Source organism: Ursus americanus, chromosome 11 (assembly GCF_024610735.1).
Source record: "Ursus americanus isolate L20-20 chromosome 11, mUrsAme1.1.p, whole genome shotgun sequence".
NCBI lineage: Eukaryota > Metazoa > Chordata > Mammalia > Carnivora > Ursidae > Ursus > Ursus americanus.
In genome coordinates, this window is record NC_142137.1 from 49,531,019 (window position 1) to 49,552,675 (window position 21,657).

Genomic DNA, 21,657 nt, shown 5'->3' on the forward strand with positions numbered 1-21,657 from the left:
ATCAAGCTGCCCCCGTGACAGGTCCGTAGTAAGCACAGGGTTGGGAAGTTGTGCTCAGCCAGCTCTCGCAAACCAGAATGAGCTGGCTCCAGCACTCCACTGGGGCTGGCCTAGACCTACGTGATTGTGATCTTAATAATTACTGATTTTAAAAGGCTTCTGTAATTATAATATGTGTTTATGTGTGCATTTTCGTTGGAAAATGTCTGGAAAGTTATATACCAGATAAACTTTATGTAAGCATTCTTTACCTCCTCTCCTTTCAGTGGTTTTTACCCCCTTCGAAGAACATTTTTGTCCATTTATTTATATGGAGGCAAAAGGACCTAAGGCTTACTGTGTATGTTTCCCTGGTTATAGTTACTCTTTAAATTAAATCTGCAGTATTCTTTGTGGGGGCATATTTGGTTTTGTGGCAGTGCCAGCACACACCTTGGCATTGAGTGGGCAGGTGCTGGGCGTAGGGTCCTGGAATGGCCAAGACAGACCGCGCAGTTAGCAATTGACTCCCCTTCCTCCAGGATCAGTAGCGCCCTACCCAGTGGATTTCAGGCAGTGGGAATATTAAGCGAAATAGGTCCAAATAAAGAGTCTTCATTATGCCTCAAATTCTTCCATATCAATATCTGTTCTTATATTTAACTTATTATTTTTTTCCAAATTTTTATTTAAATTCTAGTTAGTTAACATACAGCGTAGTATTGTTTTCAGGAGTAGAATTTAGTGTTTCATTGCTTACATATAACACCCAGTGCTCACAATGATACAACTTCTTATTTTTGATTAGCTATGTCTAGTTTATAAAGTATGTTAATATACAATATTTTCCTTTTATTCACACAACGCTACCTTGGGCATGTACTCATTTTATCCAGAAGGCAGTTGACTCTGGGAGGTAGAAGGGTAGGCCGTTATCACACAAGTGGCAAGTAATGGAGCCAAACTTGAACCTAGATCTTTTATTTTCAAATCTGGTGCTTTTTATATTACTCAATACCTGAACACTTCTAGTAAGCGCAGGCCTTTATGTATTTCCAAATAGTATAATTTCCCCCTGTTATGTTAAACGTTATCTCCTTAGGGATTAAATTGCCAAAATACAGTATTGCCTATAATATCTATAATCATTTCAGGATTGAGGTATTCTGCATAAGTGAGTTTTGACAATGATGGACGTGTAAAAGGTTATGTGCCATACTTTTATCTTAACAATTATGGATTTAAATACCTTTCAGCATTAGGATGTATGTGTATATAAATACACCTGTGAGTGTATATAGATACACATGTAAGTGTATATACACATAAACATATATGTATGTATACACATTTTTATTGAAAAGTGTTTGGAAAGATATAACTAAAATTTAAAGATTACTGATGGCTGGGATTTCAGATATCTTAACACAAATTTTTTTAACTTCTTTAATTGGCGTATAACTTAGGTATGTATACAATCTTAAAGCTCTTTTTAAAAAAATCTAACCTCTGGCCAAGGCTGACAGTGGGTAAGTTATTGAACTGTCTGTATATTGTAGAACTGTCCTGAGACACTGTGACCCCAGAAAGTTTTACTTTCTAGTTTCTTTTCCTTTGCCTTTCGTATGTTTCTCTATGCTTCTTCACTTCCAGGTGACATGTTATTCTGCTTTTGTACGTACTATTTTTAATCTGCTCACTTAATAAAATTCATAGACTTAAAAATAGCCATTTTTCATGTACACTCACTTTTCTGGATTTTTTTTTTTTTTTTTTTTTTTGGTTCTCCATTTTGGGATGTTGTTCTTCTCAAAAGTCGGATTCCTAAATAAGTGCACTATTACTATGGTAAATACATAGCAGATGATCTGTCACTAAGTGAACTATACTCAATAAGTATATGTTATTGAAGTATGTTTCAGTCCCAAGTTACAAATAGGATACATTCCTGACCAGACAATATAGTTTAACTTCAATTTATATAATTTTAAGGTTTTATTGGGAGAGATTAGAGTAGACAATCTAGGACCAAGGCTTCATGACTATTTCATTGAGAAAGAATATTTGAGTGCAAGATATGATAGAATTGCTAACTTTTCTAAATATCTACTCATAAATTATAATTTAATAAAATTCTACATTAATAAGTAGGTGAGAAAGTAGTACTAAGTGGGGGTAGGAGGTTATCTAGAAGCTGTACTGTCCCTCCCCATTCTTTGGTCTCTGGAGACATATAGGAAAGTTCTGTGGGTTCAAAATCCCCTGTGTGGTGGGATAAGCATATGCTCTTCTGAGTCCATTAGACTTGTTGAAAGGCCATTTCCTCCATTTACTAGCTGTGAAATATAGGAAATGATACTTTGCAGGGATGTTCAGAAGATTAAATGAAGCTGTAAACACCTTTGGCACATAATAAGTGTTCAAAGAAAATAGCAGATATTTTAAATGAGAATAGTTATAATAAGTTTTCTATTTTAAAATGTAAGTACTGTAGGGAGAGTTAAGGTATTCATCATTCATGCCTTACCTAGCATTACTTTAATAAGATAATTATGGTGCTTAAACTGTGGAGGAGCTTTGTGAATGGGAATTCTTGTTACATTGTCAAGAGGAGGTGGGGGAAGCATACCTTGTGAATTTGGTGCAGTATGACCCAGAACAGAGTATACTTGTACACATAGACAAAGATGAATGTACGTGAATCATTTTCTTCAAATCCATAACCACATGACCACTTCTACTTCAATTCAACCTATATGTTTCTCTAAATGTTTACATATTATCTATACATTTGTTTTAAAATTATTGCTTAGCGAGGCAGCAGGATACAATAGAAAAAGAGATATAGTTTAAAATCCTGAATTTACCGTCACTAGCTGTTGTTATATTTAATCTCTTATAAAGTCACTTGACCTCCCTGAGCCATTGTTTCCTCAGTCATAAAATATATTATTATGAGATTTAAATATCAGTGTATGCAAAGCTGTCCCCATAGTGGCTGGCCCATATCAAGCACTCAACAAATTTTAGTTTCTTCTCTTTTTCATCCACATATATATTCCTCAAACTTTGTACTTAGTACTGTGTCACTGTGAATATATGCTTTTATATTTCAGATCAGAATTGTTAAAAAAGAAGCAGAATCACAAAAAGACACTCAATTAGGACTCCTGCAATTTATTTTTAAGTGGTTCAGCAAAAATATTATTTTAAGTATGTATTTGTAGAGAAAGATAAAGCAAATGTAAAACTTTAATAATTGGTGAACATAGACAATATATGCGTGTTCATTATATTCTTTGAATTTTTCTCTGGGTTGGTGATTTTAAAAATAACAACATTTGAGGAAAAAGTAAGCTATATTTGCTCATATAAAATAAGACACTGAAAATGTTTCTTACTAATACCTTACTAATATCTCATAAATGTGATATTCAATGATACTGTTAATTGTAAAATAAGATAAATAGCTTTATTATGTTGCGTAAGCAGAAAAATGGTCTTTAATTGTAGTAAATTTAGAATCTTAACAAAGCAGCAGACACAGAAATACTTTTTATCTTTGTCGCATTTACTCTCATGGGATTTTCCTTTATATAGTAAGTGTCTTAACTTTGGTATGGTTGATGGGCTTTTTTGATCCTTATGTTTATTAGCACAGAGATTTCCTCAGGCAGATACTTCTCTTTCCTCCCCTTCCCCATAAAAAAAGGTCAGCCAAAGTAAACAGATAGTATAGCTGAATATGTACTCTGTCTTGCAAACCTTTCCTTTCAACTTTACCTAGTCCCCCTTACCCACAAAAAAAAAGGTCAGTCAAAGTAAATAGGTAAGAAATGTGGCTGAATGTGAGCTCAGATGTAGTTTCAAATGATCATTTTACCTCATCTTTTCAGACAGCTGTTCTTAATTCCTCTGCATTTGTTAATCAAACCACAAGAAGAATTATGTGGCTAATGATATGACACTAACTGTTAACGTTTGAGTAACTGTGATTGAACCCTGAAAATGATCGAAGAGTGGTTTCATGTTGTGTGCCTCTCAGATATCTTAGATGTGTCTTTGTAACTCTATCACAGGTTTTGCTTTGTGGCAAAGGTTCACTGAACTTCACCACTGATATTAGGAGAGCATCTTAATGTTGTGTCTTTTAAGAATGAGATTATTTGCATTCACATATTTAATCTGCTTAACTCTGATAAGGCTATTTTAATACTGACTATATTTTGTGTTAATAAAGTACATTATCTGATTACAGGCTATAAGTGTCTGTTTCATTGTTTTGTCCCTAGTACCTGGCACCCTGGTACGTGTAAATACTAAATAAACGTTTTAGATGTAAGTGAATTTAAATTACATGAAAAGTTATATTACCCTTGGCTCACTCTGAATGTAACAACCTACAACAATTGTATTTTAATATGGCTTTCCCTTTAATTATGTTTGAAGTAGTCATTAATCAAACTGAATTTAAACTGGAAAGTCCTGTTGGGATAAGAAAGTGATATTTTTCCAGGATAAAACTTGCTGTTCTATTCATTTAAGTCAGGACTGACTAGATCACAAAATTTTGCTACTTAACAAATTTCGAACCATTGTATTGGTATCCTGATTGTCAACTAAATTTACAGATAGATATTTTTTGGGTTTTTTTTCCTGCAATCAATTGTCATATGCAATTTACTAATAAATTTCCTTGAACTTCATATAACTAATAGTTAAGGTATTTGTCTGTATGAAGCAATAAATCCCAAGTTTGTTGATAGATTGATGTTTTTAAATGTCCCAAAGAATTTTTCCATTTGACTTGTTTAAATTAGAAAAGTCTTGTGTTAATTATTGTCATATTGGAAAGCTCTTTTGATGAAGTGAAGCATAATTTTGCAAGTTAAATGCCAGGTGAAAAATGAAAGTAATTTCCTATAAAATGAAACAACGTACATTAATTAGAAAGGAATGTGTAAGACTTTTGATTTTAAATACCTTGATTTGTAACTGCACAACATTTTCAGAACTATTTAGTGCTAACATTTTTCATTAAGAACCAAACCAAATCCGTGTGTAATTCATAACCTAATGCCAGCACATGAAGAAATACATAGATCTAAAAGGAGTGAGGAATGTTAAGTCATAGCTTAATGCAGTGTCAGTCACTGCTTTGAACTTTGAATTGTGTTGATTAGCAGAAAATTTCTGGAGTTTGTCAGTTAATTTGCATTATAATTTTTAAGAACTTCTGTGGTTGCAGTATGAATAGGCAACTGAGTGGCTTTTGTTGCATATATGTATATTTTCTAATGTAGATAATGTTTGCCTCATCTTCCATGGTAGGAAGCCAAAAGATAATATGTGAAAATGAAAATAATGAATTCCATGAGCATATTATTTGGAAATATAGCGGAAATAAGTACAGCGTATCAAAAGGAACAGCAAAAAGAATGGAAAGCGATGACCTCTGAGGTGAAGGGCAGAGGGGACTATGCAGGAAGCTGCTGTTCTTTGTTATAAGCCTTGTAGAATTAGTGGACTCTAATCTGTGCAATTACTGTTTTTAAGAAAAAGGTAATTGAGCAGAAAACCTCAGTGTTCCCCCCACCTTGTTTGCACACATAGTGAGCCTGTTTATTTAGATCAACTGGGTAGTACCCGCCAGCTGTTACTACTTTGTTCTGTCCCCTAAGAACTCAAGGAAAAGTAATTCACCCTCGAGGGGCGCCTGGGTGGCTCAGTCGGTTAAGCCTCTGCCTTCGGTGGGAATCAGGCTCTCTGCTCAGTGGGGAGTCTGCTTCTCCCTTTCACTCCCCCTCTGTGCTCTCCCTCCCTCTGTCTCTCAAATAAATAAAATCTTAAAAAAAAAAAATTACCCTTGAAGTCTGCCCCAAAGCCCCAATCTGGAATGTGGTAACACTAAATATTCTAACATTGAATCTTAGAGATTTGACCTAATAGAGTGAACCGTACAGAGAATAAACACCAATAATGAGCAATCTGTTTGCATCTTCAAATTCAGCAGCCTCGCTTAGTTTTGCTGTGCGGGCGTGTGTGTGTCTGCATTGTGTGCAGACTTGTGTGGAAAGCGGAACCGTCTTGAGCTAGCTTACATAGAAAGGGAGAGACCTGACTCAGGATCTGGGATCCCTCCGAGCACCAGGACAGGAGTGCCCCAGGGGCCAGGGAGGTAGTGCAACTGCTTGACTCAAGTGCCTGCTCTCATTTCTCCTCTTTCTGCACTGATTTTTTTCTTTTTTCTTGTTTCCTTAAGCTTTCATGTCCAGTCACCAGAAAAGAAGCAGAATTATTTGGTCTGCTCCATGTGTTTTTTTTTTTCTCCCACATGTGTCAGTGTCTGCTTCTCTCCTTCACCCCCTCACTATATCCGTCCTCCACTGATAAGAGAGTTGTTCAATAAAAGAGATCCTTGTAAGCTGTGTAGACATTCCACAACCTGGCAGCCTGAGTGGGTTTATTCACAAATGCTTAGCTGCAGAGATGAGGACATTAAGAATTTCAGAGGCATATGGCTGGTAAAGGACCGGAGCAGGCAAGCAGCCGCTGTCAGTTTAGTCTTTCAACGTTAGGCGCCAGGTTCTCCTGCGGCCTCATCCAGTCACACTGTGGTCTGTGCTTCTATGAAATAACCTTTTGCCACATTTTGGGAGGTAGTTAACCTGGGTAGCCACATTTTGGTGCCCTTTACAATTCAGTTGAACATAGACTATTCTCATCCCTGAGTTACTGATACTATTTCATGTCGGATAGAGTTCTTCCCAGTTTGTTTCTTTTTTAAGATGTTGTTTGAAACTTGACCGCAAAATTATTTCATGATCCTCCAGTTCGTACCAGTGAACAGTAAACAAAGTCTCTAAGAGTTGTGGTTTTTTTTCTTTCTTTTATCTCCTCTTGTTGAGATGTGGCATTCTTCAGAAAATCATCCTGTATCCCCGTGGATTGCAACCATGTATACACTCAGAGCAAGCCTTCCATCAGCTAATGGTTTTCTTTAATTTGTCAAAGTACGCTAGGCTTTGTGGTATATGGCTCCTGGGCTTAATGTTTGTTGTGATGAAGTGGAGTAAGTCCCTCTAAAGTACTGATCTAATTAAAGTTTTAACTGAAATATTAAAATGCATTTATTTTGGTAGAGAATCTTAATTCTAGAATTTTGGATTTAACCTTGAAAGTTTGTGAATATGGTTTCTGGATTTTTGTGAATGAGTCGTTCTAAAAGTTCTTTGAAAATTGTTCAGTAGTTCTTTGAAATTAATCATATTTTTTCATTTAGCAGACAGTATTTTTCAGTTTTAAGCTTTATTTTGGTCATTACCAGTTATGAAAATAAACAACTCTCCAATCTAGTCATGCAAACAAATGAGCCTTAGTGCTCGGTAAATATTCTTTAGTTAATGAAAGAAAGTTTAGCTCTTTACAGGATTGTTTTGCTAGTCTGTAATTTCTATGTTTTAATCCCCTCCAAAAGCAATACAGACAATAAAATAATAAGCCCATGATTTATTCTGTGTGTTCTGCTCAGGAGGATTTCACCTCAAAAAGATGGGGATCTGTGAGGTTACAGAAAGAGCTGATCAGTTGAGTGATTCAAAAGTCAGGAAGGGACAGCAAGTTAGATGGGAGATCCAGTAGGTGCATGTAAAAAATATTAGAAGAAAGGGAAATTTCTGAACTCCTTGCCATAGGCGTTCAGATTTATTCTAGCTTGTAATTTTCTTAGGGTATTGGTTTTGAATGTAAGCTGGCAGACCAATGGAGTGTTGGCATGGGCTTTGGCTAATAGAATTTTCTATGTAGTTGAGGAGTATGGGGGAAGCCTGACTTAGTCCAGGGCCATTTGAACTTTCAGGGTGTTAATCAGAACTACCTGAAGAGCCCCAGGCCACCTATATTCCAGATTCCTTGGCCTGGCCCAGAAAAAAAAGCAAATGGCAGCAGCTTTCAGTAGAGAAAGTACTGGACATGGTGCCAGTAGAGTCTGTACATTGGGGCTGCCATTTATTAGCTATGTCATGATGGATTGTTTCATCTCTAAAGCAAATTCTTGAGCCTCACTCCACACCTTCTAAATCTGTTTTTCACAAGCACTTCAGGCAATTCTGATGCAAAGTTAAGTTCGAGAACCTGCTGGTCTAGATCAGTGATTCTCAATTAATGGGTAATATCTGCCACCCTACCCCCCACCCCTACCCCCTCAAGAAGCTCAACCTTGGCATTACATTTCAATCACCTGGAGAATGTTTGAACCTCCCAATGCCCATGACATACATCAGCCCAATTAAATCAGAATTTCTAGGGCTAGCATTCACACATCAGTTTTTTTAAAGTTTCTCAGTTGATTGCATTTAGTCAAGGTTGAGAACCACTACCCCCTACTGGCTTTTTCCCTTGCCTCCCCTTCTGCCTAATGCTTGCTATCACTGTTGTTTCCGATGGGAATTTATCAAATCTGTATCTGTTGAAGTGCTGCTTCAAGATGGTAATTCCCAGACCTAGCTGGTTAAGCATCACCATTTCCTGAGAAGGGATTTTTGGATTCCATACAAATCTATTCAATTGAAATTTTCAGAAAAAATTCCTCGGCAAAGCAGAGGAATGAGTCTCTGATCCATCATTTGGGAACCATACCTATAGGTGATTTAAAGTTACTTTATTTGTGAGGTTGGCCTTTGTTATATATCTCGTCCTTAATATTCACATTTATTTTTTGTTCATTCATTCAAGAAACATTATTCGGGTGTCCATGTGTCAGATACTTTTATGCATGCTAGAGATACAAAGAACAATAGGAGACTGTCCCTGAATTCAAGGAGTTTAGTGCCTTTTAGAGGAAAAAAAAATGAATAAATAACTGAATACATGGAAGTATTGTAAGTACTAGGATAGAAGCCAGAAACAGGAATCATTCTTTATTTTTTTCCTGTTCTATTAATCGTTGTTGTTTCTTCTGTCCTATTAATTCTTCTGCCTATACATGTATCTAATCCATTAACCTTTTTTCATCGTCACTGTCACCATCTTAAATCCAAGCTGATATTTTCTCTTTTTGGACCTGTACTACATGGGGTCATACTATGTGGGAACTCTACTTGTTCAGAAGTTCTCCAGATTTAAACTACTATAACATTTAAAAGTCTACTAAGACATTTTTTTTAAAGAATATAAAGCTGAGTATATAAATCTCCTTCAGTTTGGGGGTTGTTTTTTTTTTGAGATTTTAGTTATTTGACACAGGGAGAGAGAGAGAGAGAGAGAGAGTGCGAGCACAAGCAGGGGGAGCGGCAGGCAGAGGGAGAGAGAGAAGCAGACTCTCCACTGAGCAGGGAGCCCGACATGGGGCTCAATCCCAGGACCCTAGTATCATGACCTGAGAGGAAGGCAGACACTTAACTAACTGAGCCACCCAGGCACCTGTCTCCTTCATTTTTTTGATTTGTTTCCTTTGGTTTTGTTTTTTATACTTAAGAGAAAATCCCAAATTCCTCACATGGGCTAAAAGACCTGTGTGATCTGAGCCTTTCTGCTCCCTACTGACAAGGGGCCAGCTGCTCTCTACCTGGCTATCTCATCAACCTTCAGATTTCAGCTTGGTGTCAATTCCTCAGGATTTCATTCTTCTTTTTAAAAAATATCTATTTGAGAGAGACAGAAAGCGGGAGCAAAGCGGAGCAGAAAGAGAATCTCAAGCAGGCTCTGCACTGAGCACAGAGCCCAACACAGGGCTTGATCTCAGGACCCTGAGATCATGACCTGAGCCAAAACCAAGAGTTAGCTACTCAACCAACTAAGCCACCCAAGCATGCCAGAATGTCATTCTTAGACCGTCCCGCATAGTCTTTGGGGGCACTTGTCAGTTGCAGCGATAGTTATGTTTCTGTGGTCTTTTAAAGAATGTCAGTCTGTCCCGCCATATCTCTCTTACTTCTGGCACCCAGCACAGTACCTGGCACATCCGAGGACTCACAAATTGTTGATGACCAAGTAATTAGGCAACAAGAAAACAAGCTGTTGTGACATTTTTTGCTCATCACTCTAGAGAACACTCGCCTGAAGCAGTGCAAACGGAATTATGATTGTGCAATTTGCTTAGAATTTTAAAAACACAACTAAAATTAATGTGACTAAAATAATTAAAATTCAGCTTGACTAAAATTAATGTGCATATGAGGCATGGAAAAGGAGCCAACATTTTTTCCCATCTTTTCTTTTTGTAGTTAGGAAAGACTCACAGAGAATTCTGGACCAACTCTTAAGAACAGGAAAGGAAAAAGAAGAATTTTGAAAAATATTATCAATGTTATTCTGAACTCATATGTTAGCTAAATTTCAGAAGTTAGTATAGGGATTTCAAATTACATTTTAATAAAGTAAAAAAAAATTTCAGCTTAATTTTTGAAGTAGTTTGGATGTTTTATTTAACACAGTGCTACATACTTGCTTTAGTAAAAAGTGTGGAATCAGAAGGCAAAAAGGAACTCAAACAAGACTTTGTACTGTGATGAATTTTTCTCTCTCTCCATCTCCAATTTAAATGAAAAATGTTCCTACAGTTCTGTAATATTTTTAATCATTGGAAGCCTGTCCAGTATATTTACTTCCCATGAGAGAGCTTAAATAGTCGGTGATTTCATCAGCAAAGAGACAAAAAGGCACCAAGTCGTATATGTGCTGGACCAAAGCAAACATTGCCCCTAACAGTAACATGCCTTATTTGACCACTTAATGATACATGGAGCCTAACTTTTCCCAATAAAAGGAGCCTCTTTTACTTGTGTGATAGGCACATGAAGGCCCTAAGATACATAGAACTTATGGGACCTTTGATTCCAGAAGATCACAAGAAGAGACCTTGCCCACCACCTTACTTGCAAATACGAGAAAATGTGGAGAAACGCCCACCTCCTCCTTACTGCTCGCCCCTTCCTGGTGGAACTGAAATGGAGAAATTTGGAACAGTTCTGGAATTGTCCCCATCGAACTGTTCACAGTGGTTGCCATTGGAGAGTGGGAATGAGGAAAAAACATATATTTCTTTTGTTATTAAAAAAAGCCATTAGCGATGAAAAAATGAATTACAGTGTATAGACGCCTTGCTTAGTGCTTGGTTTTCTCAACTGAGCTTGTGCCATGTACTGTCTTTAACTTGATATTTTTGTGAAGATATTTTAGCTTACTGAAAATTATTCCTAAATTATAAATATTAGTATTAATCCTGCTGATTTTTCTGGCTCCTGATCCCCTCGAGGTCTACGAAATCGAAGCTCCAGCTCTCCCTGTTCAGCAGACCCTCTCGAGGCAAAAGCTGGCTCATGGTCGATGTGCTGCTCTGAGCTTCCGGCTTCCTTTTGACCTGAGTGCTCCTCACTGATGCTTTTATGAAATTTTTGTGGTGGTGTTTGTTTTTGTGTTATTATCTAGGATTTTTTTTTTTCAGTAAGAATGTTGTTCTAGACACCTAGTCAACCATTCTGCTGGAAATGAACCTCTCATAATTTTTGTACTATCATATGCATAATAGGCATAATTCATGTATTACATAATTTCCATCAGAGCCGTGAACTGATGTAATAAGCCAGTAGCATTTTATGACATTCGTTAGACTAACCCTCCCTTCACCAAATAGTATCCTTAGAGTTGTAGCATGCATCTTGTTTGATGAGGGTTTTGCACATCATTTTTCCCAGGTTAAAGTTAGGATGAGTATGACTCTGGTGTGGAGCTATATGGCATCTTGACTCCCTGTTAAGCTATGTATTAGAGCAAATTCAGCTTTACTTTTTTTTTTTTAAGTTTTACTTATTTGTGTCATCTCTATACCCAATGTGGGGCTTGAACTCATGACCAAGAGATCAAGAGTCACTCACTCTACGGACTTAGCCAGCTTGGCTTTTTGAGTAGAATTTCAGCCCTCCTGCATGAGTGACCTCCCTTACCATATTTTAAAGCTAAAGTTGGATGTTTTCACCCATGCATTCTTATCGGGCATCCTAATTTTCATAAGGCCCACCTGTTTTGTCTGTAAGTGCTACCTTTTCCTTAACTAGCTCAGAACAACAAAATAATAACAAAAACTGCATCCCAGGAACTGGTCTGGAGGGTACAAATGAATCCTTTTGCTTTTTATTATCCTTAAAAAGTTCTGCTGAAATTCACAAACAAATTTTTATGGTTGGTCTAAAGACAGATGCTCATCCATTCTATTGAAATAGAATCTAAATCCCAAATGAAGTCAGAAAGCTGAATACCTAGATTAAATTGACCTTCCCATAGAATGATTCTACTACCCTGTCCTTTGGGGTGATACCATTGATTCATGAGTAGCAGCCTATGAAGTAATATCTCTGTGTTTCGTTCAGAGATGTTGAGGATGCTCTTTATTTTTGTTTATCATCTCGTTGTAGGTTCAAATTTACTTTCCTATCCTTTTTCTTTAACTCATTTTTCAGCCATATTAAAACCATTTTAAAAACCATTTTTAAAACCATTTTGAATATTTTTTGGAACATAGTGGGTATATACAAAATCATTTGATTACTGTTTCAAATAATGCAAATCAGTAAATAACCATGTTCTAGAAACGAAATTACATGATGACTTATTTACTTTTGCTTATATAAACATTATCAAAATCTAGAAAATTAGATTTCAGTACAGTATCTGTCTCTAGACCCAAAGGAACAAATATGCAAAGACAGTGGAGGCCACTATGATGATTTCTGAGAAGGACTGCAGCCTGTTCCCTCATTTGTTTGAACAGGAAATTTTCAAAAGTAAAATCACTCTCCTTAAATATTTTGTAGATTTCAGTAATCTGATAAATGAGCTATTTATTCATTGTCTCTCTGGTACCCACACAGTGGTTTATCCATAGCAACAATCCTTTTCAAACTTAATAAGACCAACCCTGTATTTATTAGGGAAATAATACCACCAGGTTGAACAAACTATGACTGTTGGTTCTGTGTATTTACTCTCTTTCAGAGAGATCTGCTAAACCTTCAGTGTGTTCCATGTTGCAGATCATTAGGGAGGCTGAATTGGAGTATGACTCTATGATCCTGAATGTGCCATTTTTATGGAGTGTTTAGAGTCAAATAAGAAAGATGATGAGCAAATAAAGCTTTAGAAATAAAGTACTATTTTGTATGTTGAAAAAAGGGCCAAGTTCCTATCTGTATAGTAGAAATCAGAGGCATATTATGGTAAATATTACCACTCCCAGTCTATAGAGGATAAATAGAATACTTAATATTGGCCCAGGAAAACACATTTCAGTTTCTTGACTCTAGAAATTACACTGATGTGGAATCTATAAGAAAGGCTGTGCCTCAAAAAAAAAAAGAAAAAAGAAAAAAGAAAAAGATTTTCAGAATTAACGAGATTTTCATAAGAGAAGAGATTCTTTTTAAAGAATTTGAATTGCTGTTGAAATGTAAATTAAACCTAAGATCTTTTCATATCAGTTGTTGAGAAATGAAGTATTTAAAAATCACAAAATGTTAGAGTTTGTGTAATCCAATATCCTTATTTTACAGTCATGAATGCTTTTAGAAATTGCTACAGTATCTCTCATCTTAAATGTCCTTGTGCAATATAAAAAATTTTTTTCAAACTAAAACTTGTTAAGCTTCTATCCTACAAGGTATACTAGTGGGAATAATCTTTTACAAGGGTAGATTGATTAATAATTTTTTTTTTTAAGATTTTATTTATTTATTCGACAGAGACAGAGACAGCCAGTGAGAGAGGGAACACAAGCAGGGGGAGTGGGAGAGGAAGAAGCAGGCTCCCAGCAGAGGAGCCTGATGTGGGGCTCGATCCCACAACGCCGGGATCACGCCCTGAGCCGAAGGCAGAGGCTTAACTGCTGTGCCACCCAGGCGCCCCAATAATTTTGTTTTTTTATGTAATAGAATGGAGTACATATTTTTCTGTATTAGATTTTTTTTTATGTAGGTCAGTAGGGGCTCTGTATTTATGAATTGGTTGAAGCTATCTTGCTAAAGACCCTGCTATGGTAAATATCTGTTTTCTCTTAGGTCCGTTTTTTGGGTAGTGTTAGCGCTTAAATGATTTCTTTCTGTTTATATTCACAGATTCTGGAACTTTTCAAAACCTGACCCTCTTCTTGAAACAGTGGAACATCATACGGAGTTTACTTGTGGTTTAGATTTAAGTCTTCAGAGTCCTACTCAGGTAATGGGTGCGATCTCCTCATGTTTTTCTTAGCATGTGGTTTGCAACTAGCTCTCTGCAGGGCGTGTGCTGCTGTCTGGACCAGACTTTTGCCTTTAGGGCAGAACAAAGTACATTTACTTAATTAACTTCATCTCTTTTGTTATATAAACTTGAGCGTTTGAGTAGACCTCTCCCAGTAGAAGGGGTGACAGGAGAAAAATGGAATGGGGATGGCTTGTCCTCAAAGGTCGGTGAGAGTCAAAAGTGTGGTTCTGGATTCAGCTGTCTCACTGAACGGTTGAGATGATGGGTAGGTCATTCTCCTCTCAGGACTGTCACCATCCTCTCTACATCGCATGTCAAAAGAGAGGCTTCCAGTGGGGAACCCGGTAGAGTAGAATGGCTGTTTTAATTAAACTTAAGGGGTGCCTGGGTGGCTCAGTTGGTTAAGCATGGACTCTTGATTTTGTCTCAGGTCATGAACTCAGGGTCATGGGATCAAGCCCGTGTGAGGCTCTGCGCTCAGTGGGGAGTCGGCTCCTCTCCTTCTGCCCCTCCCCCATTCATGCACGTACTTGCACTCTTTCTCTAACAATAAATCTTAAAAAAAATTAATAAACTTCATATTTTCCCCCTTTTGTTCTCTTGAGAACTTGACAGTCAATATTTTGGACTTTAAATATTCTTCAGGGTTTTTTTTTATGCTGTTTCAGTTTTGGAAATTATAAACTCAGGTCAGAAACACCACAGTATGTTGAATGATTAGACACTTTATAACACAGACTATGTGAGAACACCAGCATAGTCATGCCACAAAATAATATGTGGAAATTCTAGAGTGTGACTAAGAAACTATATTTTTATGATGAATTTTAGAACTTGGAACAAAAGCAAATTCCATTTCTCATTACTGTATTCTTAAGTTTAAATGGATACTTGTTTTTTTAATTTTACGAACTTAAGACAATTCTCATTATAAAATATTCTCAAAAAATAAATACATAAAATACTCTTATTAGACATTAGAATATTCTCATTAACATTAGAATAATTGTTTTTAAATGATTTAATGGCATCTGAGAAGAAACTGAAATAGTGATGGGCGAAATAGCATTATTTTTCACGTAAATACAGTATGCTTCGGAAGAACTAGTTCCTTTTCTGAGAAATACATTTACTGTAGATGATTTTTAATAAAATAATCATACCTGTTTGCTGTCCTATTTAAAAAAAAGTTGCAACGTACCTGTTGAAATGTGGCAGTGCCAAAGGACCCTAAGTAAATATTTTCCTTCTCATATAGTTCTGTTAACCTGCACTTTATGCGTCCCAAACTGTGGCCTCCTCAGTGTACATTGGTCCTGGCAGGTCCTTGCCCAGAGCGCCAAGTGTTTTCTATATCCTCTGCACATAGACCACCTTATTAAAAGGAACTTTGGTTTCAGAGGATTTATTAATCATATTTATTAATCATTTTGTATTAATCATATTTTAAAATCTCTTAAATAACAAGAGATTTTATCACATGGTCATATATATATATATATATTTTATAGTCTGGTGACTGCCACCCATCTCTTCCAGTTGAATAACCAAATTCCAATTGTACTAAAGAAATAATTGCTATTGAGAGCAAATAGGAATGGAGAAGCAGGAGTCTTTGAGCTCTAAAAAAGCATCAAGTTCAATGGCATAATATACAGTTCAATTGTACAAGGAATCTCCACTGAGTTAACGCATAGTGGGACAGAATCTTGGGATTAGGAGGGACCTTAAAAATAAGACCACTCTCTCTCATCATTTACTCTTTCCACAGATATTTTCATATTTGGACGTGTACTAAGTACTGGGGATGCAGTGAGCAATGAAAGTAAACATGGGCCCTGGCTTCATAAAGCATTTAGTCTACCATTGTATTAATTAATCTCACGAATGAATGTGACAGACAGCTGTGACAAGCCTATGAAGGAGACATACTTTGTTCCTCAAAAGTTCATAATTAGGGTAGATATTTGATCTTTATAAAACATCTGTAAGGAAGTGAGGCTCATCTGAGATCTGATGAATGAGTAAGTGTTAACTGGTGAAGAGACAAAGGAATATCATAAATAGGCAAAAGTAATAGTATATCACAGGCCCTGGGATGGAAGGGAGCATGGCTAGTACTTGAGAATGAAAGAAATTGTTTCTTCTTTATTTATGGTGTATTATTCAACATTAGAATTTAAGAAAATATGTTTGTTTACTTGTCATATTTTTAAAAATTGAGTGTTGGGATTCTCAACTAAATTTTACATTTCTCCCCCATTCTTCAAGGTTTGTCAACTTTGCTTTATATAATTTTTGCTATGTAGGTAAAAATGACCTACATTTTTCATATGTAGGTCATACAAATGAAATATGAGAGTTTTTTAGTTAATGTATCTTTATTATTAATGTATTTTTAATCTTTTGAAAGTATTATTTCAGAGTTATCTATTTTTCTGTTTCTTTTAATGCTCTTTGACACTGCTTCTCTCTTTTATTTGGTCACATTTATTGAGTATCAACTACAGCTGTGTAGGATAGGTAATTACAGTGTACTGTGATAAATGCTAAAACAGAGGGAAGCAAATGATGTTTTAGGAAAATATGCATTCATTCATATTTCCAGGTGCCTACTGAAGGCTAGGCATTGTTCTAGGCACTAAGAATAGACCAGTGAACAAAGCAGACTAGGTTCCTGCTGTCATGGAGCTTACATATATAGGAGAAATCAAATAATAAACCAAAAGATGATTTCATATAGTAATAAATTCTATTCAGAATTGGAGCATTTGATAGAGAATGATGGGGTACTTTTGCTTAAATGGTCTGGGGAAGACTCTAAGAAAAGTGAAATGTGAGCTGATAGCTGAATAATGAAATGAAGCCAGCCATCCAAAAATCTAAGGGAAGAGTGTTTTTCACAGAGGAAACAACAGTCAAGTCCTTGGAGTGATAAAGGGTTTGTTATTAATAAGGGACAGGAAGAAGGCCAGCGTGGCTGGAGCCTACTGAATGAGGGGAAAAGTGATAGGAACTAGGCAGGGGCCAAATTGTAGAGGGACCTGTAGACCATACTGTGTTTGATTTTCTTTGTAATTGCCATTGGAGATTGAAAAGCAGAAGAATGATAGAAACTGATTTGTGGATTTTCTTTATTGAGCTATAATTGACATTTTAGGTATATAACATAATGATTTGACTTTTGTATTGCAAAATATCTATTGCAATACAATACAATACAAAATATTGTATGCAAAAATATTTATTGCAAAATAATCACCACAATAAATCTAGTTAACATCTGTCATCACACAGTTATTAAAAAAACATTTTTCTTGTGATGAGGACTTTTAACATCTCTCTTCGAAACTTTCAAATATATAATCAGTATTAACTATTGTCATCATGCTGTACCATTCTATATCCCCAGGACTTATTTATTTTATAACTGGCAGTTAGTACCTTTTGACCCCTTTCATCCATTTCTTCCACTCCTTACCCCTCACCTCTGGTAACCACCAATCTGTTCTCTATATCTTTGAGCTTGGTTGCTTTGTTTTTTGGTTTTGGGGTCTTTTAAGATTCCATATGTAAGTGAAATCATATGGTATTTCTTTCTCTGTCTGATTTATCTTAATATTATCACAAATGGCAAGATTTCATTCTTTTTTATAGCTTAATTTTATTGTGTGTGTGTGTATATATATATATATATATATATGTGTGTGTGTGTGTATACATATACACATACATACATACCCCTACCATATTTTCTTTATCCATTTATTCATTGATGGACACTTAGTTGTTTTCATATGGTGGCTATTGTAAATAATGCTGCAGTGAACATAGGGGTACATATATCTTTTGAAATTAGTATTTTCATTCTCTTTGGTTACATACCAAGAAGTAAAATTGCTGGATTATGTGGTAGGTCTATTTTTAATTTTTTAAGGAACTTCCATACTGTTTTCTATAGCAGCTACACCAATGTACGTTCCCACCAATAGTTTATTAGAGTTCCCTTTTCTCCACGTAATTGCCAACACTTATTATTTCTTGTCTTTTTGATGATTGCCATTCTAACAGGTGTGGGGTGATATCTAATTGTGGTTTTGATTTGCATTTCCCTGGTGATTAGTAATGTTGAGTATTTTTCACGTTAGCCATCTGTATTTCTTCTTCGGAAAAATGTCTGTTCAGAGCTTCTGCCTATTTTTTAATTGGATTGTGTGTGTTTTTGCTTTTGAGTTGTATGAATTCATTATATATTTTGGATATTAGCCCCTTATCTATGATTTGCAAATATTTTCTCCCATTCAGCCTTTTCATTTTGTTGATTATTTCCTTTAATGTACAGAAGCTTTTTAGTTTGACGTAATTCCCCTTGTCATTGCTTTTGGAGTCAGATCCAAAAACTTGTTTCCAGGACACATGTCAAGGAGCTTACTACCTATGTTTTCTTCTTGGAGTGTTATGGTTTCAAATCTTACATTCAAGTCTTTAATCCATGTTGAGTTAATTTTTATATATAGGATAAGATAGTGATCCAGTTTCATTGTTTTACATGTGGCTGTCCAGTGATTTGTGCTTTTAAAAGATCAATCTGGAGGCACCGGATGACTCAGTTGGTTAAGCATCCAACTCGTGATCTCAGGTCAGGTCTTGATCTCAGTGTTGTGAGTTCAAGCCCTACGTTGGGCTCCATGCTAGACATGGAGCCTACTTGAAAAAAAAAAATCATTCTGTGTGTGTGGCAGAATAGAGGACAGGCAAGATTGTAAGCTGGGAGGGCAGCTTAGAGTCTCTTGAAGTAATGCAGGCCAAAGATAATGGTGACTTAAGGGACACCTGTGTGGCTCAGTCAGTTAAGTGTCTGCTTTTGGCTCAGGTCACGATCCCAGGGTCTTGGGATCAAGACCACGGGGCCCCTGCTCAGTGGGGAGCCTGCTTCTCCTTCTCCCTCTGCCACTTCCCCTACTTGTGCTCTTTCTCTCTCTCTCTCTCTCAAATAAATAAATAAAATCTTAAAAAAAAAGATAATGGTGACTTAAAATCTAAGAGCTATATTATATTCATAATATATTAGATTGAGCCGTAGAAAATTACTGGAAATTTCACATGGTTTACTTCAGAGATAGTGAGTAGGGTTTGCTGATGGGCTAGAAATAGACTGTGAAAGAAACAGAAAAATCAATGATTACTCCTAAGATTTGGACCTAGACACCAAGGTGGGCAATGGTTTAATTTACTGAGATGGGGAAGAGGAGATGATTTGGGATAGGGAACAATCAAGGGTTATGTTGGAGAGGTCTCCTGTTAGACATTCAAATGGAGACACTAGGTAAACAGATTTAGGCTTATCCACCTCAGGGAAGAGTTTGGGGCAACAGAAACAAATTCAGGAGTTTTTGGCATGCAAATGATTTTAAAAGTCTCGGGGCAGATTAAAATTATCTAGAGAGTATATAAATGAAGAAGAGGCCCAGAAGAATCTCTAGGAGTCTGAAAGGAGAGAATCCGGCCAAGTGGATTGAGAAGGAATGGTCGGTGAGGTGAAAGACTAACTACAAAAGTATAGCATCTTTGAAGTTCAAGGAAGAAAGTGGTTCAAGAATGGGGACATTCCCATGTACTGCTGGTGACATGTAAAATGTTGCAGTCACTTTGGAAAAGTTTGACAGTTTCTTAAAAAGTTAAATGTAAATTTACCATACATCTCAGCACTTAACACTCTTGGATATCTAACCAAAAGAAGTGAAAATATAGCTCTCCACTAAGACTTGTACGTGAACGTTCATAGCCAGAAAGTGAGAGCAATCCTACTGTCAATCAGCTGCTGAATGGATAAACAAAATGTTGTATCTCAATACAATGGAATACTATTCAGGAATAAGAGGGAACAGTTTGATACATGCTACAACGTGGATGAATTTCCACAGCATTATGCTAAGAAACTAGACACGAAGATTGTATAATATATAATTTCATTTATATAAAATGTCCACAAAAGGCAAGTCTATAGAGATAGAAAGGAGATTAGTGGTTATCTGGGGTAGGGGATGAAGATGGGGATTGTTTACAGACGGATCTTTTGGGAGTGATAGAAATGTTCTAAAACTGGAGTAGGGTGATAGTGGAACAGCCCTGTAAAGATCCTAAAAATCATTGAATTGTACACTTAAAATGGGTGAATTTTATGGTATTTAAATTACATCTCAGTGAAGATGTTTTTTAAAAAAAGGAATGGACATTCTAATTTTCCCTAAGATGTGAAAAGATGAAAAAGCATTACTTCCACTGTAAAAATAAGAGAAAGTCAGATAAACTACAAAATCAGACTTTCTGTGAACTCATCGGAAAGCTGAGGTAGCAGGGCAAACAAGTAGCCGCAAATCTAAGGAAGACAGAGGCCTCCTTCCAAGGAGAGATGGGACACCAGCACTGTTTTACTTTTGGTAGAGCATAGGCAGAAGACCCAGCTGCTCTACAAATGGTATCTAGTGGAAAAGGTGGACAATAGGTGTGAACAGATGAGGGATTTCAGCTGAGAAATAAAAATATAAGAAAGAGTCAAAAAATAGTAATTTTTTGAAAGTACAGTATCAGAGATGCAGTTCTTCAATATGCCCATCAGAAGACTCATCAGTGAATTGAGAGATCAGTCACTAGAAACTACCAAGCTGAAACAATAGAGGAAAACAAGAATGAGGGAAATAAAAGAGAACAGAGCATCTAGCATCTGTGGGATAATATCAGGTGTTCTTACATATATGTAATCGGAGTCCTGAAGAAGAAAAGAGCAAATAGGGAAGATGAAATATTTTAAAGAGATTTTTCCAAAATAATGAAAGTCAAATCACAGGTTTGAGAATCCTAGGGAACCCTAAACAGGATTTAAACAAACAAGACAACACATCAAGGCATACCCATATTCAAACAGCTAAAAACCAGAAGTAAAGAGAAAATATTAAAAGCAGACAAAAGAAAGAAACATTATACCCAGAAGCATCTAGATAAGAATTACAGAAGACTCCTTATCAGAAACTATGCAAGCCACCAGACAGAGGAATGTCTTTTTAAAGTACGAAGTGAAGAATATAAAGAGGAAATAGAGGGGGGTCCTTCATGGCTTAGTTGATTAAGCATCTGCCTTTGGCTCTGGTCACGATCCTGGGGTCGAACCCTGTGCCAGGCTCCCTGCTCAGCAGGGAGTCTGCTTCTCCCTCTTTCTCTGCCGCCCCACTGCTTGTGCTCTCTCACAGGCTCTGCTCTCTTTCTTTCAAATAAATAAATTAAATCATTCAAAAAAAAAAGAGGAAATAAGGAAACTTCAGACAGACAAAAGCTGAGAGCATATCTGACAAGAAATGTCAGAAGAAATATACCCAGACCAAAATGAAAAGAAAGAGGCAGACAGAGGGAGGAAGGGAGAAAGGGAAGGAGGTAGGAAAGAAGGAGAAA

The 21,657-nt window shown here is 36.4% G+C and overlaps 1 protein-coding gene across 1 annotated transcript in view; it reads left to right on the forward strand.

Annotated features, from left to right (window-relative positions):
* The window catches only part of PEX7 (peroxisomal biogenesis factor 7), an 83,298-nt gene that overhangs the window by 45,747 nt on the left and 15,894 nt on the right, over positions 1–21,657 (forward strand). Inside the window, exon 9 of the mRNA XM_045814705.2 lies at positions 14,085–14,184. Within this exon, the coding sequence (XP_045670661.1) occupies positions 14,085–14,184 (100 nt within the window). The remainder of the gene's footprint in view (positions 1–14,084; positions 14,185–21,657) is intronic.